Source organism: Vitis vinifera, chromosome 7 (genome assembly GCF_030704535.1).
Source record: "Vitis vinifera cultivar Pinot Noir 40024 chromosome 7, ASM3070453v1".
NCBI classification, from domain to species: domain Eukaryota; kingdom Viridiplantae; phylum Streptophyta; class Magnoliopsida; order Vitales; family Vitaceae; genus Vitis; species Vitis vinifera.
In genome coordinates this window covers 30,927,384-30,951,685 of record NC_081811.1, presented here as the reverse complement: position 1 = coordinate 30,951,685, position 24,302 = coordinate 30,927,384, and the positions used below count along the sequence as shown (strand labels likewise).

Genomic DNA, 24,302 nt, shown 5'->3' with positions numbered 1-24,302 from the left:
TAGCTGTTTAAAACCGATTTAGAATTAATTTTAAAAGGATTAAAAATATTTTGTAATATTAAAAATACTTCTTATAAAAATTTGATATTTGACAAAATTTAAAAAATCCTTTCAAAAATCTAGAAAAAGTACTTGAATTAATTTCTTAACAATTATTTAAGTAAGTTCTTAACAATTACTTGACAAACTTTGAGTGTGTTTGATAATGATTGTACAAAATATTTTTAGTATTTTTAATACTTGAATGATAAAATTTTTCAAATGTTAGAAATGTTAAAAGTGCTTTCCAAAATCACTACCAAACGAGCTCTTTATATGCTACCAAAAAATGATTTTGGATGCCAAAGAAAAACCTTTACATATAATTTAACATTTTTTTAAAATTTAAACCTGAAGATTTTATAAAATCAAGGAATATTTGAGCCAAAAGGATAAAATATTCCTCACTTTATAAAAATAATCTTATACACATCTACCTAAATTCTTTCTATATCCACTTTTTCTTCTTTTATTTTTCATTTTTAAAAATAAATTATAAATACGAAATGATAAAACTCTCTCTTTAAATTTTTAATTCATTTCATCGAGATTTTAAAGGTTTATTTGGTAATTGCTTTTGAATTTTTTTTTTCATAACAAAAAAATAAAATAAAAAACATGTTTGGTAATTAAAAAACTGTTTTTTGTAAAATAAAGTATTTTGAGAAAAATATATTTTAATTGTTTTCACTTTTTTTTTTAAGTTGTTTGAAAAGAAAAATTATACAAACATATATAATGATTAAAAATAAAACTCTAAATATAAAAAAATAAATTTTAAAACATATTTTAAAATATTTAAAATAAGTTAAAAAAATTTAGGCTTCCAAAAAAACTTTTGTTCTACAAAACTTTCGGAAAAAATAGTTTTTAAAATTTATTTTTAAAAATAACTAACAAACCAGAGAAGACACTTTTCTTTTAGTTTCTTTCTAGTGACATTGTTGGTCATGCTCAAAGGAAATGAAGGAATAAGAGGGTTATCGTTTGACTATTTTATATATATATAAAATGTTTCTCTATAAAATGAGTATAAAGTTTTGAGGGAGGATATCATTTCCTAAATTGGTAGATAATTCTAAAAATAATAATAATAATAATAACGTTTGAATTATTTTAATTCAATATCTCTAAAAAGTCAATAACACGTGCAGCACTTGGCCAAACTTTCACACGTATTAGAGGTGACGTAGAAACCGCGTAAACAAAACGAATTCTTGACAAAAAAGTGAAATAGAAAGGTCAGCATTTAGAATCTTCTGGAGATAAAACCCACCACCTTCCTTATTCCTTCCGGACAACCCTCGTTTTCTCCAGACTCTTTCTTCGAATCTCTCTATAAATATTAAATACCTCCCAACGCTCCTGATTCAATTTCACAAAGCAGTTCATCTGCGATCGATCGATATGTGTCTGGTGTTCGTGTGCGATCAAGAAGAGAGGGTTGTGGGAAGACATCCAGCTCCGGGGGCGTGCCCTTACTGCGGAGGGATGATCCAGGCCATGGACGTGGAGAGCGCGTGGAGGTTCTGCTTTTTGCCCTTCTTCTTCAGAACCAAGAGGAAGTTCTTCTGCTCTGTCTGCACCAGACGATTAGTCATTCAATCTTGAAAAACCGATTCCTGGAGAATCCTTTTCTAGTTTGTACATATTTTCGATGAATATGCCTGGTGTGATAAGGGCTTCTTTGTTGTTCAATTTTTAATTATTCTTTTTCATTTCTCTATAATAATATTAATATTAATACTTTGTTTTCTTATTTTCCCTTTTTCTTTTGAATCAAGTAACCTTGCGATTTTTCATAGAGACCCGATTAGTGAGACGAATTTTATTTTTTCTTCTTTAAATATTGGAGTTGACAAATAAGGTTGCAGTGGGATTAGGTATAATAAAGAGAGAAGAAAAGTCTAAAAAAGTTGGAGCCTTATTTGTAACTTTTTTACCTTAATAATCTCTCACCACACTTAACCAACATCGTCTACCACCTAGACAAGGGATGCATCACATATGACATAACAAAGATGAAGATAATTTAAATAGCAGAGGATCACATGTTAACATTTAAGCATGTATTTAATAATAAAAATTCAACTAGTTACCTTGGTTCATGTCATGAGAAGTCATTTCTTCTCCCTCTGATATCCAATAAGTTGTTTTCCGGGTGCGTGATGGTCCGAGAATGAGGGATCAATGAGTTTTTCCCTCTCCCAATCCAAAGTGAGGTGTGTGTGTGTTTTCCGGGAGTGCTCTCCAAAGAGAAGAAAGGAGCATGATCTCCCTATGCACACACATCTCTTTATATATATATATATATATATATATATATATATTAAACATTACACACTTTAGTTGGACGACTTGACTTAATGGGTCAATCAAGTGAATTAGGGTGAGCCCATAAAAAATCAAGCAACAATATATGTCCAGTCCCATTATGGATCATAATACAAAAAATAAATTAACACTGATTTATGATATTATCAAATTGATTATGTAAGTCCACACATAAAAATTCCAACAAATGAGTCATACATAAGAGCATGTGTAAAATCCCATTTCCCAATGCACAAACAGCTTGTATAAGTTCATTGAAATGTTTTTGAAAGGTAATTTGGAGCAACATCTCAATTACTTCAACTATTACCAAGTGGTCTTTTTTTTTTTTAATCTTTTATTTCTCCATATATGATATTTGCTTAGTCTGACTTTTTTTTTTTGGAATGATTTGGATTGTAGTTTTTTTTTTTCTAAAAACAATGATTTAATTTGTTTTTCTTATTGTTGTTGATTATTAGTGAAGTGGAAGATTTTGTGGTAGAAATTTTTATTTTTATTTTTATTTTTAAAGAATTTTATTGTTGTTGGAATTTTATTACTATTTAGTTTTTTAAAAAATATTACCGTTGTTCAATTTTCTAATTTTGTGGGGACCTTTTCCTAATAAGTTGCGGAGTTCTACCAATTGTCTATTCACAATGGCTTGAACGAATCCGACGAAGTAAGGGCGCTAATGCGGCCCGCTTTGCTTTTGTTGCGGAGCTCACTACTTTTCATTTTGATAGAAGTAGATGCTTGCAGATTGCTGCTTTCTATTCAAGCAAAGCTTTGCTAAAAAAAAATTGTATTGTATATACCACTACCACCAAAAGGGGGAAGGTAAAGAAACTTCTTGCTACTTAAAATACACCACACAATCTCAAAAAAAAAAAAAAAAAGAACAAAGAACGGAAGGCGCCACATCCATTTCCTTGGCCTTCTCTTTCTCTTAGCTATGAAAGCTCTTCCTCTCTTACTCAATTAGTTTTTTTTTTTTTTTTTTTTTTTGTGTTGTAATAATAAAGATGTTATTCAAAGATGTGGCAAATCATCAGCTCTAGAAACACTCACTTAACACTTTTTTATTCACACCGACCAGCTAGTGCACAATGAAGACAAAAGCAAGGACCCGAGTATCATATTAAGACACAGGGGGTGATCTTATAATATATAGAAAGAACTTGTTCATTTCTTCTCAAGTAGGATTCGAACCTACGACCAGTCCGTTAACAACCGACCCACTCTACCACTAAGTTACTTAGGAAGAACTCCTCTTTCTCATATAATTATTTTCAAGTGGTTGCTTTGAAGGGAAAGAATATGCTCTTGTCCTTTTAGAGAGAGGGCCTCACTAGGGTCCTGTTCATGTTAATGTAAATCCATAAGTAGCCTCTCTTTTGTTATCCTACCTTCAGAGCAACCTACCCTATCTTCTCTCTCTTCATTTGAGTGAGTCACGGAGGACCACCCCAATGGATAGCATATCAAACACTGTTTAATGAGGAGGTTTGGAACCCTCCATTCATCTTTGAGTTGGTTCAGCCACATTTGCATGTGCCTCCCTAGGCTTATTAAGCTATCAGATCATAATACATCCCTTAGGGAACAAAGAAATAGGAAATGCTACTATTTGCTATTGCTATAGATTGATTGACCACCTAATGGTCCGTTAGTGCGCTCATTTTGAATTTCTTTGTGCTGCCCTGAAGGGCACGAGAGAAAGCTTTCTCTTCATTGCTCAAGAAAGGAGTGAAGAGGGGAGAAGTCACTTACCTAGCTATATTGTAGGAAGTAGATGGTGGAGTAGATGATTGCCTATTGGGAGCATGTTACTTTTCAGCTTACTCATTTTATTGAAAAGTATTTTTATTATTAAATAAAATAATTATTTTTAATTAAATAATTATATTTTTATAACCTAATTTATTGAAAATTATTTATTTATTTATTATTATTATTATCTATGTATTAAAAATTAATTATATATATAAATGGAGTGGGGAGGGACGAGACAAGGTAATACCCGAATTTATCCCGGGTTTTAAAAAGAATCTTAAATTTATTTCAAATCCGTTTATTTAAATTTCTAACTCATCGCATTAAAAGCGGGTACTCGAAAACACTCATCTTATTATCAACCCTAAAGAGAAAAGAAAGGAAAAAAAAAGGAGGAAAAGTTTATAATCTATAAATAGATTTCTTAGGAAACAACAAAAATAAATTAATGTAGGATGTTGTTTGACAATACAAAAAAAGCTATAAATATTTTTTTTTCTTTCCTTCTTTAAAAAAAATATAAATAAAAAATAAAATAAAAGCACGAGTTTCACGTTTACGTTTTCTTAATTGTTGAGAAAGTATGTATTTTTATGATTTAAGATTAGGGAAAAATGAAAGTGGGTTATCGAAATCACTCATCTTATTATCAACGAGAAAACAAAGAAAAAATAAAAAAATTTATAATCCATATAATAGATATACTAGGAAACAACAAAAATAAATGATTGTACGGATGTTGTTTGACAATTTAAAAAAAGCTATAATTTTTTTTTTTCTTTCCTTCTTTTAAAAAAATATAAATAAAAGCATGAGTTTCATGATTGCGTTTCCTTAATTGTTGAGAAAGTATGTACTTTCATGATTTAAGATTACGAAAAAATGATTGAAAAGATAAAGATGAATTCAATGATTACTTTTTAAAGATAAATTCAATGGTTATGAGTCACTCTCGTTTCAACCTCATCCCGTTTAATTTTTTTTGAAAATTTTTAATTTTTTTTTAAATTTTAATTATATTAAAATAAATATATTTTATAAATAATTAAATAATTATATTTAATTATTATTATTATCTATGTATTAAAAATGGAAAAATAAAAATTAAATTAAATTAAAATTTAAATTAATTTTATATTTAAACGGAGAGGGGAGGTGTGAGAAAAGGCAATACCTGAATCCGTCCTAGGTTTTAAAAAGTAATCTTAAATTCGTTTAAAATCCGTTTATTTAAATTTTAAACTCATCCTATTAGAAGCAGGTAACAAACAAAACCGTTCCATTACCAATTGTAAAGAGAAAAAAAAGGAAAAAAAAAAAAGTCTATAATCTATATAATAGATTTTCTAGAAAAAAATGTACGAAAGTTGTTTGTCAGTACAAAAAAACACTATTAAGAATTTTTTTTCTTTCCTTCTTTAAAAAAAATAAAAATAAAAAATAAAATAAAAGCATGGTATTGATGTTTGCGTTTTCTTAATTGTTGAGAAAGCATGTATTTTGTAAATTAAGATGATTTTTTTAAAAAAAAATTATAACTGATTTTTTATTTAATGTTGTTTAGTAATTTTGATTAGTGATAATTAAGATTAATTAAAATTAGTTTATTTAATAAAAAATTCAAGTGAAAAAATATTTTTATTCCCCATTTACATTTTTTATCATTTGATGTTAAAGTTATTTGGTAATTTTATTTAATAATAATTTTTAATAAAAAATTATTTTTATTTCATATTTCATTTTTATGGTAGAATATTAATATTATTTACTAAACTTAATTTTTAATATTATGAAAATAATTAAAAGTTGAATATTTAATAAAATATTTAATTACAACTAAATAAATTCTTTTTATTGGCTTGAATTTTAGTTCCTAGATAACATTTTTGTAAAAATTTCAAGATTTAAATAAAGAAATTAAATATATATTTTCATATTATCAATGTATAAAAATATAACAAATAATTAAAAAAATATTTTTCCAAAAACAATATAAAAATGAGTTTTAGATTAATAGTTCAAATTTAACCTTTTTAAATAAATGACTTATATATATATATATATATATATTTTTTTTTTTTTAAAAAAATAAAAATAAAAAAATTTTAAATACATTTTTTTATTTTTAAAATAGAAAGTAATAATAATTTTTATAAACTTGTTATATATATATATATATAATGACCTTTTTTTTAACGGTGAACGGTTTTCCAAATTTTGGACTGGCCCGGGATGAGGAGGCAACGGGGAAGTTGATAAAAGATTATCAATAATCCTATAATTGATTCTTCTTGGGTCGATGCCCGAGCCTCTAACGGGGAAGGGCTGTAAATTCGTTGGCGATATGTCTTCGTTGGTTAAAATCGAGCTCGGCCCAATAATTGGGTGATCCAACATGAAATACTATAACGGTATAACCCATCCAACTTTTCAGCCCATTTACGTATCCGTTTGCAGAATAGAGAGGAGAGGAGAGGAGAGGAGAGGAGAGAAGAGACCAGAGAAGGAGAGAGAGCAATGGTGGCAATTTGGGAAGAAATCGAGCTTTCTGAAAGGTAAAGTTAAGCACCAAACGAGCCCCATTTTATTTTTGTTTCTGATCTATATTTTTTTTCAGTTCCAACTTCCCAGATTCATAATTTTCGTGTCTTTTTCTTCTTTCTATTTTCCTGGCAACCAAACAGAGGTTCCCGGCATTCAGTTTTAGCAAAATCTTTTTATTTATTTTTTATTTTTAAAATAACAAATCATGGATTGCTTTCCTTGAAATTTCAGTTTCTTATCCTTTTTATTATCTTCATTTTCTCACCAATCAAACAGAGGTTTCGACAATTCTGTGTGTGGAAAATCTTTGTTTGAGATCATTCATCACCTTTGATGTGTGCTTTTATTTCATGTTTTCTATTTAAACAAGTCAATGTACAATTTTCTCCTAGAAGTTCCTGTTTCTTCTCCTTTATCTTCACTTTCTTAGCACCAAACAGAGGATTCGGCATTTTCTCTGTGTAAATCTTTCGTGGGATTACATAACACTTCGTTTATTGCTTGAATTTCGTGTGGATTTCTTTTTGTAATAATAAATCCATGTAATTTTTTTTTTCCCTAGAAATTTCAGTTTCTTATTGTTTATCTTAACTTTCTCAGCAATCAAACAGAGGATTCAGGCATTCATTTTGAGTGTAAATGTTTTCGAGACGCATAATACATATGTTTTTTGCTTTAATTTCGTTATGGGTTTCTTTCGAGACAACAAATCGTGGATTAGTCGCTGTTAATATGCACATTTTTTCCCAGAAATTTCAGTTTTATTCTCTTTTCCTACAAAAAATTGGTTGACCAAGCAAAGTACATTAGTTTGTTCATTTTCACGTCGTTTTGTGTGCTTGAATCTAAGCAGGAAATAGCACTTTCGACAATGACTTTTCAAGTTTGTATATGTGAGATAGCCGGATAATTTTCATTTGAGAGATGTCCCCATATCCATGTTGTTTCTCTCGTTGGTTCATGCAAACCCTGGATTTTAAGTTCATAGATTGAATGGAAAAAAAAGAGAAGAGAAGAAGAAGAAGGATAAGATAGAATGAGATGACCGTGCTGTGGTGCTCTTGAACTGGCCTTGATTAGATATTATAATCAGAATCCAAAAAATAGGCAAAAAAAAATTGCCCACACTATCGTTCCCTTTGAGTTATGTAAAGGAAGCATTTCTGTGATATTGTCATATTGGTTCCCAGGTATTAAATCCTAATTCACCAACTAACATCATTAAGCAAATAGTTCATATACCCCATGGTCATTTTTCTGAAGTTTTTGTAAGATGCCATAAAATGCCTCCTTTAGCTTGCTCATCTTTCTTTTTAATCGACATATTCGAAACTTGGAGTCTCGTTCATATATAATTCCTCCTTTAAGATCACAAGGTATTAAAGTTTCCTTGACATTAAACTGATAAAATGACTAGTCTAGTTTTGCTGGAAGAGAAAGGAGAACACTGATAGAATTGATACAAATGTCTGTTAATTCATATCTTGGGCTTTGGTGACATCCTTGGCCTTTAACCTTGCTTTGTTTCAACATCTCCATCTGCCTTGTATTTACAATGTAGACTTATTACATGCAGAAAACATGTCTGTTCATGGGAGCAGATGAACCCCTTTGTGTTTCTTTTCCTTCTCTATTTGCATTGGCTGTTTCCAAGGATGCTTGGGTTAAGGATGTTTGGAGGTGCAATGAGGGTGGGGGAAGTTGGAGCCCGTTGTTTTCTAGACCGTTTAATGATTGGGAGTTGGAAGAGGTGTGCAGTTTTTTTGTGGCCTTAAATAGGAAGCAAATTCAGCAAGGGGTGGATGATGGGGTGATTTGGAGAGAGACTAAATGTGGGATGTTTTCGGTTAAGTCTCTCTACAAATCATTAGTATCAGGACATCCAATCTCCTTTCCATCGTCGGCTATTTGGAAAGTTACGGTGCAGCCTAAAGTGAGTTTTTTTGGGTGGGAAGCAACATGGGGAAAGGCTCTCACATTGGATCAACTTCAAAGGAGAGGTTGGGCTCTAGCGAACAGATGCTATCTTTGTCAAAAACATGAAGAATCAATTGATCACATTCTTCTTCATTGTGAAAAGGTTAGAACTCTTTGGGTGCTGCTCTACTCAATGTTCGGGGTGCAGTGGGTGCTGCCTGCCACGGTTAAGGAGACGCTTTCGGGGTGGAATGGGTCTTTTGTGGGGAAGAAGAGGAAGGGTGTTTGGAAAGCAAGTCCTTTGTGCCTTTTTTGGACGGTTTGGAAGACAAGGAACAAAGTTGCTTTTGAGGAAAAGGAGTTGTCAATCCAAAGACTCAAGGCTTCTTTTGTTTATTTTCTTTGGTCGGAGACGAAGAGGTCTATAAAAGATGGTCCCTCGACCTTAGTTGATTTTGTTGGGTGGGTGGCTTCCCGTTAAGGGTGTGGATAGGGTGGCTCTTCGTTCCTTGGCAGGCTGCTAGGGAGCGTGGGGTGTTTTTCTTTCTTTTTCTTTTCTCCTTCTTGTACTTTTAGCCACTGCTTTGGTGGTTTTTAATACAATCTCTTTATTTATCTAAAAAAAGATTCCCAGTTCCATTCTTCTTAGAAGCTTTGATCTACTAAAGCACGGTGCAGTTTCACTTAGGTTCTAATGATGCTTCTTTGACATCCCAAGAAACAGTCATAGAGGACAACTGCATTGCAAAGGAATGACAAGTAGGTGATAGTGTGATGTAGGACAACCCTAGGATGGTTGCCTACAATCTAATAGGTGGGCTGGGGTTTTTATTTTTTAAGGTTTAAGGAGAGGAACAAGGAATAAAGTTTATAATAGAAAAATATAAAATAAAAAATATGGAGAAAGAAGATGTAGAGAAGAAGAAATAGGAACCTCAGAGTTAGACTCCCAGGAGAAAATAAATGGAGTCTCATTATTGAGAATTGCAACACTTGAGGAAAAACTAATATCATATAATCATTGATCAATACTCTGGTTTACATTAATTAGCCTTATTTATAGGCTTCTCTAAGAAATCTAAAGTCTACTAGGATTCTAATAATCCATTATGATTCTAATTCTAATTCTTCTATAACCTAATTAGCTACTCCTAATTTGATTCCAATAAATATTAATCCTAATTTAATTATAACTAATACTAATCCTTGTTGAAGTTTATTTATGCCTTTCCTTTCCTTTCTTGAATATACTTTAAAGTTCTTTCTCCCATTAGAGTGATTGATAGCAGGATTAGAAATAGGATATTATGTGTGAGCTTGAATAATGATACCGATAGCATAGAAGATTAGTATCATTAAAAAAAATGGAGCTGGATGTATCTTAGAAATAAGGTGTATGGAGCAAGGAGAATTAGCAGATCATCTCTTCTTTCATTGTTCTGTGTCGTTGGAGTTGTGGCACAGATTATTTTAGCTAGCCAAGATGGATTGGGTTCCTCCGAGAAGCATTTCAGACATGATGTTCATCAATTATAAAGGTTTTGGCAAGTCCAAGAGAGGGTTAGTTTTGTGGCAAAATGCGTGCATAGATTTAATTTGGGTTGTGTGGCGGGAAAGAAATGCTAGGATATTTGAGGACAAAGCTAGGAATTCAAAGAATCTTTGGGACTCCATTCATTTCCTTGCTTCTCTTTGGGCTTTTTGTTCCGCGGTTTTTAAGGGCATTCCCCTTAACGTATTACAACTAGATTGGCTAGCAGTGTGTAGTTCCAATGGGACGGTATAGTCAAGGGTGCTTGTGCGTAGTTGACATAGTGTAGTGTGTTATCTTTTTGTGTTGTTTAGTTTCACCTTTGGTAGGAGGATTCCTCATCCTCCTATTGTACTTCTTTTTCTATCAATATATTCATGTGTGGTTTCCTATATAAAAAAAAATGTATCTTAGAAATAAGAGAAAATGAAAAAACGCTACTTGGTTCCAAGACACCTTCTTGGCTCATTAAATAAAGAAGGAATGGTACTGATTTGTCTTTGAGTTATATACTGGGGAATCCTTGGTACCTCTTTCTGCCGTTGCTTCGAAAAAATTATGACAAATCAGGAACATGTAGAGGGAATTGAACAAACTTCTAGTCATTAGTTGTCTTCCCTTAAGAGAGGTCTTCCAACTTGAAAAGGATGTTCATTTATAAAGAAAAAGTAACATCCAGAAACTCAAATTTTTAGTACTAGGATGACAACATATGTACTATTTTCAGTGGGAGAATAATCAGCAAACACATATTCAATGCCCTAGGATCATGCTTTCATTGAGAGCGTCCATGGATATGAACAAAGCACTTCAAATACGATGGGAGAGCTTATGGTCCTTGCCTGCGTCATTTTCATATATTATATCTATACCCTTGTGTTCAGAATCTCTCTCTCTCTCGCTCTTTTTCTCTCCCTGTTTTTGCTGATAACTATGCACAAATTTTCAACTAATTTTATGAGCTAGAAAGAAGCCTTTCCTTATGTTAACTATTTATTGTTGCTACAATTTGCAGCTACCTTGTTTGCTGTATGTTTGAGGAGGCAGCGACAATGGCTTCCTCTGTTCTGAAGCATGTATGTGACAATAAATCTACTGATGTTAGAGAAGATGATCAACTGTATGACATAATGGAATCAGCTGGTATGGTGTTGGTTCAGTCCTTAAAGGAACTTGGGAGGTACTTTATTCCCCACATCTCGTTTCTTTTGATTTATTCCTTATTTTCTGTTGACATCTTAACTTTTTTCTTTCTTTTTTGTTTTTTCTGTTTGCATGCTTTGTTGTAACTTTGTTGGTGAATTCTTATCCTCTTCCTGTTCTTTCCTCTGACTACTGTTTGCATTTTCTTTCAGCTAGTTATTAGTATGGTTAAGTAGTACACTTGTCACTGCATGTTTATACTTGTTGCTTGTTGTTCCAATCCCATCTCTCATCTGTAAATTTGAAAATTAGTACACTATAGAATTCCATGCCAGGCTTTCCCCCTTATAGGGAATGGGAGATGTTCACATTTGGGAGTTCACAAACTTAAAAGATTCAAGTTTGCTTCTCAGGATTATTGATTCTTGTACCTCATCCTTTGATTATGGTACAGTGGTTGATGTATATGGATACTCAGCATGCTCAAATAATCATTTAAATGCTATTCATGCCATTGGGCAAACATTGTTATTGGTTAATCATTTTTTAACACATCTTATTTCTAATCTTATAATCTAGGGAAACTTTAGGAATTTAGAAACTCAAGAAAAGCCACATTTCAACCATGTGGAATTGGCTGCATCCTGCAAGAGTATTGTTCTATCATTCCAGTGGTTAATCAATAAATATCAGTTTTTTTTTTCACTATCTTAATCAATTTTCATATGGCTCCTATTTGCTCAGATATTTGACTTTGCTGCACAATGCCATTCCATCTCAGTTGATTTTTAATTGCCACCTGGCAGTCAGACTTCTCACTTCCAACCAATGGTTTCTTTTCTAATTCATCATTTCCATATTTCCTCATCTGTGTCAATAATTTTCACCTCAATTACACTTATCCTATAGGTATGCCCTTCCTTGACTATCAAACAGTGCCCATAATGAAGTTTGACTGGTTTTACAGCTAGTTATGAATTGCCTTTTCAATCTTCCATCTGTCTACAGTTTTCTCTGTTTCTCCGCATTGATTGCAGAACACGTGATGTGGTTGATGTTAGTTAAGATTCTATCAGGGGGAACTTGGAGTATTAATCTGTCTGTAACCTCTGAAGTCATTTTTTTTCTTACTTTACAAGATGCTATTTTAGCCTTCTAATTAGCGGAAACATTTTATCTTACTGCATGGCATAAAAAGCATATACAAACATCAACATCATGCATAACTGTGATCTGAGATGCTAATCACTCAACATTATATGTTCTTCTTCGACTGATGCAGGACACTGGAAATACTGAATGAGCTTAGGCAATTATTTGGTTCAGTTACGGCTATCCCCATTCAAGTTCTTCTTGCTGGGTACTCTATTCTCTTGCACCCATCTTTTCAATTGATTTGAAATTCTCAATTTTGAACAGAATATTTATCAAGTTGTTGAATTCCATATTTGAGGGGTTGTCTGGCCTTGAGATTTGCCAAATCAAGTCAACTCTCATATGTTAATTGCATTAGAAATACCAGTGATGGAGCTAGAATTTCATAGGCAGTGTTTTGAGGAGCTTTTTATTTTTATTTTTATTCTTTTTATCAGGAACAAAATATTCATTGAAATGAAATTTAAGTACAAGCAAAGGATGAGAAATCCTTCCAAAAGTACAATGGATGACAAAAATACCTAACAAGAGCAACAATATAGCTATGTTGATCAAGGATGAAACAAGAACATGTATGGAATATAGCTACAATCTACAACACAATGGGGTAAAAATTCCCCTAAAAAACAAACCATCTACTTGGCCCCATTAGTCAATCCACATCATCATTAGTTGAATGAGGGAACTTGAAGAAAGAACAACCCAAGTTGCTAGCTAGATCTAGGATTTGATGGAGTTACATGTCGTACTTGGACACCCATGAGACCACTACAGCAAAATATCCCTCTACCAGTAAATTGGAAAGATCTAAAGCCCAGACACGAAGGTTATTTTTAGCCCCAAATCCCACTCATGGCAAGAAGGTTATTTGTGAACGCAGGCCAGAGGAGATTTTAGGAGATCCAGAACAAAGTAAGTGTTAGGGAGATCTACTATGGAAAACTCCAAGTTCTAAAGGTGCTTAAAAATATAATATTTAATTGCACTCTTTGTTTTTTAGACTAGTTTTTTGAAAAATAATTGTAGAGGCTTAATTTTTTAGAGAGTGTCAAGTAAGCAAATTTACCCCCTCAAGATCTCACATATAAATTCTATAAAAGGGAAATTAAAAGAACAGTAAAGAAGAAATCATAGAATCCCAATTTTCATTCTTCATAAAGTCTTTTTGTTTGAAATGTTTCACTACTTTTTATTTATTTATTGGAAACGATAAAGAGATATATTGATAGACAAAAGAAGTACAAAAGAAGAATGAGAAATCCTCCCACCAAAGAAAACTAAACTACTTGTGTTGTGCTTTTGTTTTGATTTTGTATACTTCCTTGAGGCATGGCTCATCCTTCTTGTGCTGCTATGCCCATTTTAAATGAAAGGATTTGTTTTTTCCAATAAAAAAGGTAAAAAGAAAAAGGAAAAAAAATATTCCTAAAACTTATAATGTGCTAACATGGTTGAAGTGTGCATCTATCATCTTTTGGCCTTGCAACATGGCTACTTTGCCCATATTGTGCTGCCAATTTGACACTAGAATAGTGTAAGAGTAGTTTATAGGATATCTAGAAAATTGGGGACAAATTCTCTTCTAGGGAGTGGGATGTAGTGGAAGAGAGATTTAGAAAAAAATTAGCAATGTGGAAGAGACAATATACCCTTCCGAGGGTGGGAGACTTACTTTGATCAAAAGCACTTTATCAAGTTTTCCCTTTTTTTTTTTTTTTTCATGTCTTTATTCAACATCCCAAGAAAGGTCAAGGTTTGAAAAGATCCAAAGAGATTTTTTATGGGGAGCTAGTGCACTAGAGAAAAAACCTCATTTGGTGAATTGGAATCTAGCTCAGTTAAGCAAGGAGGGGGGCCTTGGAATTCATAACCTCGTTGTCCTAAACAAAGCTTTGCTTGGGAAGTGGAGTTGGAGATTTGCTATAGAAGGAGAGTGCTAATGGAAACTATTCTTAGTGAAGGGGAGGGGTATTTGGAAGAAGTGAGAGAAAGTTATGGAGTTAGGGTGTAGAAGGCCATTAGAAATAAGTGTGAGGGTATAAGTAGTTCTCGCTTTTTATTTGGGAATGAGAGAAGGTTTAAATTCTGAAAAGACTTGTGGTGCAAGAACTAAACTTCGGAAGAAGCATTCCTAAATTTATTCTCTTGTGTGGTCAACAAAGATGGATGGGTGGCTGAGGCTTGGGACGTTTCTTAAGACATTTTAATGATAGGAAGCTGGGTGAAGTGGAAACTTCGTTTTGAAACTTACAACCTTTGGTAGTTAAAAGAGATGTGGAGGACAATCTGGGTTGGAATAAAACCAAGAATGATAGGTTCTCAGTTAGATCTTTTTATTATTCCTTTTCTGGAGGACCTAGTGATCCTTTCCTATTTAGTATTGTGTGAAGGACTTGGGCTTCTGTGAATATTAGCTTTTTTGCTTAGGAAGCATCTTGGATATAATTCTAACTCTTTATCAGCTTAAAAGGAGGGGTTGGAATTTCCCGAATGGGTGTTATTTATGCAAATCAAGAATGTTGTGGATTTTGATTTATTTCCTTTTTGGAGTAAAGTGAGTTTTGCATTCCTCAATTAGAGGGAATTTGTTGGGTTGGCATGGCTCTTTCGTGTGTAAGAAATGGAGGAAAGCACGAAGGGTTGCTTCCTTGTACTTGTGGTGGACTATTTGGAAGGAAAGGAACAAAAGGGCTTTAAATGATGTTAAGCAATCTAACCAAGTAATTAAATATGTTTTTATGTATACTTTTGTGGATTGGCCTAGGGTGTATATTAAGGACCACACACTATCTATGTTAGATTTGGTAGATTGGTTGAGTTCATAGTAAGGGGAAGGTTTTTTTTGCTCCTTACCTTTTCGCTTATTCTGGGCTTTTATTGTATACTTTGTGTGTACTTGCTTGGCCTTTTCTACGACACTTTTAATACATGTTCTCTTTTTGCCTATAAGAAAAAAAAAGTATTTTCTTTATACTGGAAGCATCTCCTTCTTGTACCCCACACACTCTGATTGTAATATGTGTACAACATTCATTATAAATTGGTTGTGTAAGATGGGTTGTGGAAAATATAGCATTTGGGGAAGATAAATCCTAATATCTTTGAGAGGTAGGTAATTGAATTCCACTTATTTTGTTTTTCAGGGCATGTTTTGAAATATCAGAAGGTTCTACTTTTGGTGTTAAACAATTTCTTGAGGAGTTCCTTGGCAAATGGAGGTATGTGGATGAACAATACTATGTTCCTGCTGGCAGAGAGCCAAATGTGGTTTGTATGGGAGGATGTGATAGGAGTTTTACATTGGGAATTGGTGAGTACCTTGAAGTCGTTGATGTCTATGTTGTGACACTTCTTGGGAGTGTTCTAAATGACATGGAACATGCTTTCTCTTGGGTTGAGAAAGCTGAATTACCTGAGGAAAAAAGAAAGGTAAAACATATTTTTTCTGGCCTATAATTTGAGATTGGGTTATTATTACAATTGATTGATATGGTTTATTTTGTCACTATTATATCCGATATAAAACTGTTAATTTATCTATTTTTTGGGGATTTTGGAAACTACATGAAAATTGAAACTAAGACTGTTTGGGAAGTGTTTTCAAAAACAATTTTGAAAAACATTTTTAAAAAAATGTTCTATGATGTTTTGTAAAACAAAAGGATGTTTGGAACCTGAAATTTTTTAACCTGTTTTCTATGTTTTTAAATATGTTTTAAAAATGACTTTTATATGTAATGCTTCATTTTTAATCATTCTTCATATTTATATAATTATTTTTTAAAACAGTCCTAATAAGAAAACAATAAAAAAAACAACTAAAAGATGTTTCCATTTTATATGTAATGCTTAAAAAAAACCCCATTTTCTGTATTTATGAACATAAAATTGTTTTCTGGTTTTTGGTTGTCAGACTTATTTTCCCTTTTATTTATTTATTTATTTTTTTGTTTCAGAGAACAAAAACCTGTTTTCGAAAATAGTTACCAAACAAGGGCTAAATCTTTTTGCTTTCGTAATATGTGAGCTAATTTTCAAATGCTAAAGTCCTAAGTTTTCCCATTGCATACGCTGCATTCTGTTCTGATTGTAATTAAGAATTCTGATCTGTATGGATGATAGGATGGCTAGTCTTGGGAGTGACTTGTGGGATTCCTATTAATCATCATTGCGACAGATTATGGTTGTTATTTTTTCTATCAAATATTAGGCTTGGTAAAAATAAGATCATACTAGCCAAAACCATAAGACATCATTTTGGGGCTGTCATTGCCACTTGCTAAAATTCAGCTTGGAAAAATTGTGTATGATTTTCATTTTTTTTTGGAATAAAATGGACATTTTTTTCTTCTTAAATTTTTCTTTCACTTGATCTCAGGGTGCTCTCATGAGATAGGAATTTTGATGGATTTCAAAAAGAGATGTAATGAAAACAATGGAGTATTTTCCAAAGAAAGAGTTTATGATATTTTTTTATTGATTAAAGATACATATATTTTTTTTATTGGAAACGACACAGAGATATATTGATAGAAAAAAAGTACACATACGGATGAGAAATCCTCCCGCCTAAGAAAACTAAACTACAGGAAATTACACTGTAAAACAAGCGAACACTCTATAAAGGACCATTCCTTATGGAGTACACACCGCTAACCAATCAAGTTGTAGCACATTAAGGGGAGTCCCCTTAAAAACCTTGGAATAGAAAGCCCAAAGAGAAGCAAGGAAAACAATAGAGTCTCAAAGATACTTTGAATTTCTTGCTTTATCCTCAAAATCCTCGCGTTTCTTTCCCACCACACAACCCGAATAAGAGTGATGCTCGCAGCTTGCCACAAAACTAACCCCCTCTTAGAAGAACCAAAACCATTAAATTTGATGGACATCATGTCAAAGATGCTCCTCGGGGGGACCCAATCCAACTTAGCTAACTGAAATAACCTATGCCACAACCCAATCGTCAAGGAACAATGAAGAAAAAGATGATCTACTGATTCCCCATACTTCATGCACAGAATACAAATATCAAGACTAAGGGCTTTGTAAGGTCTTCTCACTTGTAACATGTCATTAGTATTCACCTTCTTGTGTGCCGCTAACCAGACAAAGGACTTCACTTTGAAAGGAACTTGAGAATTCCAAACGAACTTAGAAGGGAAAACCTGAGGAGATCCAGAAAATTGAGATAATGTTAGAAAGAAGGATTTGACTGAAAAAGGCCCTGAAGAAGATAATGGCCAAAATCTGGCATCTAGAACCGAAGGAGATAAATGCAATCCATCAAGTAACCGTATGAAGCCTTCTAAGTCCTCTATCTCAGAATCTGATAGGTTAAGGCGGAAATTTAAATTCCAAGAGAAAGGACGAGTAGGACCGAGAACTGAAGAAATAGGGATGTTTTTATCCAAGACTACTCTAAATAGTCTTGGATATTGGGTTCCCAAAGGTTGGTCCCCCCACCACAAATCTTCCTAGAATCGAATTCTTTCCCCATTTCCTACCACAAACCGAGTAAACAAGGAAAACTCCTGAAAGACTTGTGCGATAGCCTTCCAAGGACAGCGATGTGACCATCTGACTAAAGTGTTAGCATCCCAACCATTAGAGTGTGAACCATAAATGCTTAATATGACCTGATGTCATAGAGCTGAACCCTCTTTAGGGTACCTCCACAACCATTTCCCTAAAAGAGCAAGATTTCTTAGAGAAATATTCCCAAACCCAAACCTCCTATTTCCTTCGGTTTACACACAACATTCCACCTCACTAAATGATCTCTTTTGCCTTCCCCAATCCCTGACCATAAAAAATCCCTTTGCAACCTCTCGATTTTTGCACGACTGAAGCGGGTAGCTTAAATAAGGATTTGATTAAAGATATCAAATCCATTATATTTGAAAGTTTTCATGCTCGGATGGCTTTTGAAATGAAAATAATTGAAACCAAATGAAAGATTTGATTATTTTTAGTGATATGATCAATGATACCTTCTTTTTCCTTCCAAAGATTTGGTTGTTTTTAGTGATAAGAGCACACAATATCTTTGTTTTCGTTCTCATTCAAGACCAATTACCTGCTTCACTTGACTATTAAGCTTCATCTTGAAAGTCCTGAATATGATCTGTAATTGGGAAGGGGATGGTCCAATATTTGATTAATACCTGGTTAAAATCAGACATATTAGGACTTTGTATTGGACACACAAGGATTATGCAAGCACATAAGATTTCAGGCACTTCTATTTTTTATTATTTGGTTTCCTATTTTCCCTTTTCTTTTGTAATATTATAATGTAGATTTTCAGGATTTCTTTGTTTTGTCCTTTATTCCTTTTTCATTAGTTTTAAGTGTCAGGGTTTTCAATGGATCAGTTTTGTGTTTGTATTGTTAACCCATATCCAGTCCTCATGAGACCTATAACATCTGTGCATATAATTGGATCCGGGTCATGATGTAGCAGAACTTACATGGATCCCATCCAATTGATAACCCTTGTGTTTCTTTGAGTTACCTTTGTATGTTCTTGGTGAATTTGGTTCCTGGATTCCTGACCTTCACACCATTTTAGGCTAAACATATGGACATTGACCTAATGTTTTAAGGTGTTTCTCAAGGTATATCAACTAGTACGTCTATTGGTTACTCCTTTTTTTTTTTTTTTAAATCAGAAACAAAAGCATATTCATAAAAATACAAGATTAAAAGAGAAGGATGAGAAATCTTTTGCTAAATTAAAAAATCTGATTAAAACAGAGGAAAAGAAAAACCCACCAATAGACATCAAAATGACTCGATATTGCTATTTTAACACTTTTGATCTACATATTGAGATCCTATCAAATTAGATGATCAGAGGACTGCCTTGAAAGCTGTAGCAGTAGAGGCCCAAAAAGGTAAATAGGAATAAACTAGATCCCATATCATTTCTGAAGTCCTCCATTTGTCCTCAAAGATCCTCACATTTCTTTCCTACCATACTATCCAAATTGACATAATACAAGTGATTTTCCAATGAACTTTGTCTCTAATAGTGTTCCCCAAACCTCTAGAGGAAATTGTCAACATGTTACCAATATTTCTGGGAGAGACCAAATCCAATCGGGTTGGTCTGAATAGCTTGTTCTATAATTCCAAAGTCCTCGGACAATGTAAAAACAGGTCGTTGCCCATACACAAAGTGCAACTATCCAGACTAATGATTGTGAAAGGTCTTCTCACCTGAAGCAAGTCATTGGTATTAACCCTTTTATTGGCCGCTAAACAAGCAAATCCCTTGACCTTTAATGGGACTTTGATTTCCATATGAATTTTGTTGTAAAAAAGAAAAGTGGAGTTGATTGATTAGATAAGGCTAAGAAGAAAGATCTAACCTGGAAGATAATAATGACTAAACTCTTACATTTGGGGAAGATGTGAAAGATTTACACAAAGAAACTTTCTGGTCCACATGTACACTGCGAGATTCACCATCCATAATGTTTGGTGTATTGGTTTGACTACGCTCCACCTCTGTCTAAAGGATCTTTGTTGAAAACAATATGAAAGACATTGAAGGAGTGATACAGAATAAAGTGATTTGCCCTCTAGGCTAAACCAGTTGGCAGCATTGATCTACTAAAATGAAATGTGGGGTTTGTGAACTTACTTCATGTGACCCAAAAATATTGCCAAATACTTTGATGTTCTTTCTTACATTGCTGAATGAGTGTTGGTGGACTCAAACTAAAGTGTAGTGTTTCATTTTCTTATTAGATGAGGAGAATTTCGTTCTAAGTATTCTGCTGCTTCTTTTTCTAGGAACTTTTGATGACATTACACTCCCTTCACCCCCCTAAAGCCAAATTATCACAAGGTTCCTTGTCAAATTCTCTAGTGGATGATCATGAAGCTCATTGTTCTTCTTCAAAAGAAGTAATTCTATCTGAGGGACACCTGAAAGGCTTGAAGCCCCAACACCCACCAACCAATGGAGAGAAGGATAGGAGAACAACAGTTCTAAACTTGTCCAAACGAATGGATTCATGTTTCTGGTGGTACCGTTCCATCACTCTGAAGCTTGGCAATACTCGGGTGGTCATATCCAATGGAAAGATTATGCTGGGCTGTTTGATCTTTCTAGTATATTACATTTTTCGAAGGAAACGAGCTACTTTAAAGAGGTACGATACTCTTTTCTTGCTGGTCTATACACATGCTTTAATATCAAATGTCACAAAAAGGTATCCTATGACTCGTTTTCATAAGCATGTTACAGAAACCATGCTTGTGAACACGATTTTTTTCCTTTTTCCTTTCCTTTTATAGGTGGATTGACATCACCTCCTACTGAACACAAACCAAATGAACTATAAGATGGTGAACTAGAAGGGAGGATAGACTTTGGTGAATAGTATTATGATAAAATCCATGAGCTATTGTGCATCACCTGCTGCATTCTTGTTACTTGTGTTGAAAACTCAAGCTAGGTTTTCTGACTTAAAATAGCTTAAACAGTCTTGTTTCATTATATGGGCAGGCTTAGACCAGTAAATTATGAAATAGCCCCACTGTAGATATTGCCTCTGGCACACTTGCTTGGATTTGACTCAGAGATCGGGCTTCGGCCGAGCTGGGAATTTAACTTAAAGCCCAAGCCCAGTCCTAGGCACAGATCTTGAATAAATATAATTACATTTAAGGCGAAGGTTCATTTGTTGTTGGTTATGTCAATTCCCACTCATGCATAATATTTGTGGATTTTTTTGAATTTTAATCCTCGGGCAGGACTGCTGCATAAAAAGTCTAAGCCTAGCCCTGGAAGACTTGTGCAGGCTTATAGGTTAGGTTCTGGGCCAACGGGCCAAATTTACATCCCTAACTTTTGCCCATGTTAGTTTCTTTATGCCCTTACGGAGTAAGGTAGTAGACATTTTCTTCATTAAGCTCTATTATTAGTCACTGAATCATTGTGAGAACCATACAAAAAATGATGATAGATTTGGTGCCAGAATAAAGAATTTGTTATTTGATATGGTATTTCATTGTAAGTCTGAATTTTTTTTTTTCTTTTTTTCTTTCCAGGATTGCTAGCAGACAAGCTTCCTCCATGAAAGAGGCTTTGACCAGCTTGTGGCAGCTTGCCTTCTCATACCAAGTAAACCCCCTAGCAGCCCTTCAACCCCTCCCTGCTGCAGCACCCGGAAACCGGTCATGAAGCTTTTTATTACAGCTTTCTTTCTCCAGAAAACCGTGTGCTTCATCGACTGAGGGATGGAGGTTTTGCCTTTTTTGTGAACCTTAAATAATTCCTGGAAATCGTAATAGATAGATATATTGGGGGCATGGGCCACACTGGTATGCATTGTCGTAAGATTTAGCCCCATTGTTGTCATAAATTCATAGTGTTTTGTTGATATTTAGCAAAAAATAGAAAAGGATGATGTCAATTTTTTCCATTTTCTTTCATATTCCCTGCAAACAAAACATGATCAAGCAAGCCTAATGCTAGATGGTTTAATTCAATGAGTTCTTCAATAAATCAAATAATTATTTTTCTATTTTCCAAAGACTTATGTTCTTATAAATTATAATATTTGAAGGATAGAAAATGCACCGATCAAATTTTAAAAATATTTTAAGTGATTTTTAATCCATTACTGTTTCTTAAAAGTATTCACTTTTTTTTTTCTTCAAAAAAAAAAAAAAAATTGGGGTTATGCATCCTCTTATCAAAACACTCGAAAATACTTTTTCCATAACTAAAAGCAGTTTTACGGGAATCACTATCATTCCCATAGAGACCCATAATAGGCCGAAGAATCTGACAAAAGGCATCAAAACACAAAACAATCCACCCAAAAACAGGATCCAAGAAGGCTCCCAAAAGAATATACAGGTGGAGCCCACAACCAGGGATTCATCCTGCATATATTACTACAATAATCAGTCATAAAAACCTACCAAATGGTCTTCCATTAACGCTTGCACTGCTAAGACTTACAAGCAAAATAACAACTCTTGTCACAATGAAGCATCACAGTCCTCATGTAAAGTTTTGACCAAGTAATAAATCGGGTTAAATTCATTAATCTTGAGCTGCAAATCCAACATGGAATGGTTTGAATGTTTTCACTTCATTCTTGAGCTGAGTTCAATATTTCATGACAACTTGAATTGCAGTTGGCAAAATGCCTTTTCAAATCGTCCTACTCTCATTATAAGAACAAGGATAACAACTTCTACGGGGGTAGGAAAAAAAAAAAGAAACTCATAATTTTTAATGAGACAACAATTAATTAATTACTTGACCAAAAATGTCCTGCTATATCACCTTCATTGCTCGTCTGCTGCAGCTGCTGCTGTCTTACCAGCACGGTTCTCCCAGAAGGCGTTGCTGTAGTGGTGGCTTGCAGTTCTCTCTACTATGTCAGGTTTCATTTTTTCAGAGTAGCTTCTTTTCTAGGTTAGCAGCAGCCATTCTTTGTCGCTTCTTCCAGGCTGGAATCCGACCAGGGAAAACCCACCTCAACAATCTTTCCCATGAATAGCAGCCCAAGAACATGAGGAAAGCCCAGATCAGTAGCTTGTTCCTCAATCCCACTGGCATGGGCACCAATTTCAACCAGTCATTCAAGTCCCTAAATAAATCAGAGGTGATGACTGTGAAGAAACCAACAGCGCCAAAAAGGGCATAGAAAAATGGTTTGTTTTCTGGGATACTCTGGTTGAAAGGATGGCCCATGTAGTTCACAGCAAAGGTTGCCACTTGGATCATCATGTTCACCATGTATGATACAGTGTTCACAAGGTTAGGGTGGAAATCAGAGTCTGGCTCAATGCATTCATCTGGCATATATTTCTCAGCCTCCTTCACAGAAGAAATCAAAAAGAACAAATGGAGGGCAAACTGTCCTAGGAGAGACAGGAGGACGTAGGAGCAGAAGACATGAGGGTGGGGACGTGCAGCTGATAGTGTAGGAAGGGGTCGTGCATGTGAGATAAATAGGAAAAAAGCAGCTGTGAATACACCGCTTATGGTAGCTTGGACATCACCAAGTTTGACGCCATCTAAATACATGACACTCAGCACATAAGCTGTTGCAAGGCAGTTGAGGCCAAGAATCTTAAACATCTGAAGGGTTGTCACTAGAGTACTGCGGCCTTGACGAATAATGTCAGTGGTAGGAGCAACTGATGCATGCTTTGCTGTGAATGGTGATGCCATTGAAGCATCCCCAAGCTTCACAATGGGAACTGCGCGACCATCACCCTCCTCATTCAGTTCATCCATGAGCTTCTTCAGCTTCTGACGTTGCATCTCTGCAGCCGTCAGATGGCGATTAGCAGCTGAGTGACTGGTGGATTCTGACTTTGAGGCAGATCTGCCTTTTGAAGGGCCTTCTCCATTCAGACTAAGGGCTTTGGTTGTTTCTGTTGCAGGCTTGGGTTTCTTTGACTTGACAGACTTGCTAGTTTCATCTTTAGATGCTTCTGAGGAAGATCCTCCAGTTTGAGTTGGTGGCATAGCATTCAATAAAGCAACTCCTACATGGGCCTGAGAAAATGAATAAGATAAAACTTCGAATCTTTTTCCACATCTTTACAATTATGAAACAGGTTACCTATGATATAATAGAGAACACTTTCTAATTATAATCCTATGGTCCTAACTATGACATGATGGATGATGGTAGCAAAATATAAGTACCCAATACTTGAATGAGGTAATTTTTTTTTTTTTTTTTTGGGATAAGTCAAGAGGGTAATATCTATAAATAACAAACAAGGTTGCTATATACCAAGGTATAAAAGGCGTATACAGAGGGTACCAAAAGGCATAAGCCTCAAGGGAGAGGACAACCAAAAGACCACCACTTCCTCCCTTGATTTATAGCATGCC

At 34.1% G+C, this 24,302-nt stretch overlaps 2 protein-coding genes across 2 annotated transcripts in view; one reads left to right on the top strand and one right to left on the bottom strand.

The window, feature by feature from the left end:
- Positions 1-6,433: 6,433 nt before the first annotated feature.
- Positions 6,434-21,858, top strand: LOC100259625 (protein APEM9). The gene is made up of 6 exons (XM_010654731.3): positions 6,434-6,686; positions 11,139-11,303; positions 12,549-12,626; positions 15,565-15,850; positions 20,222-20,583; positions 21,485-21,858. Exons 1-6 carry the CDS (start codon positions 6,649-6,651, stop codon positions 21,615-21,617), a joined length of 1,062 nt encoding a protein of 353 aa, XP_010653033.1. The 5' UTR covers positions 6,434-6,648; the 3' UTR covers positions 21,618-21,858.
- A 659-nt stretch (positions 21,859-22,517) lies between these two features.
- LOC100257916 (probable manganese-transporting ATPase PDR2) overlaps positions 22,518-24,302 on the bottom strand; it is a 37,266-nt gene continuing 35,481 nt past the window's right edge. Inside the window, exon 22 of the mRNA XM_010654730.3 lies at positions 22,518-23,957. Within this exon, the coding sequence (XP_010653032.1) occupies positions 22,845-23,957 (1,113 nt within the window). The 3' untranslated portion in view covers positions 22,518-22,844. The remainder of the gene's footprint in view (positions 23,958-24,302) is intronic.

What these genes read in the sequence shown, in the direction of transcription:
- LOC100259625 (XM_010654731.3), top strand. Translation starts at nt 6,649, where the DNA reads ATGGTGGCAATTTGGGAAGAAATCGAGCTTTCTGAAAG. An exon ending in GAAATCGAGCTTTCTGAAAG is followed by an intron (nt 6,687 to 11,138) that starts GTAAAGTTAAGC and finishes TACAATTTGCAG; the next exon opens with CTACCTTGTTTGCTGTATGT. An exon ending in AAACGAGCTACTTTAAAGAG is followed by an intron (nt 20,584 to 21,484) that starts GTACGATACTCT and finishes TTTTCTTTCCAG; the next exon opens with GATTGCTAGCAGACAAGCTT.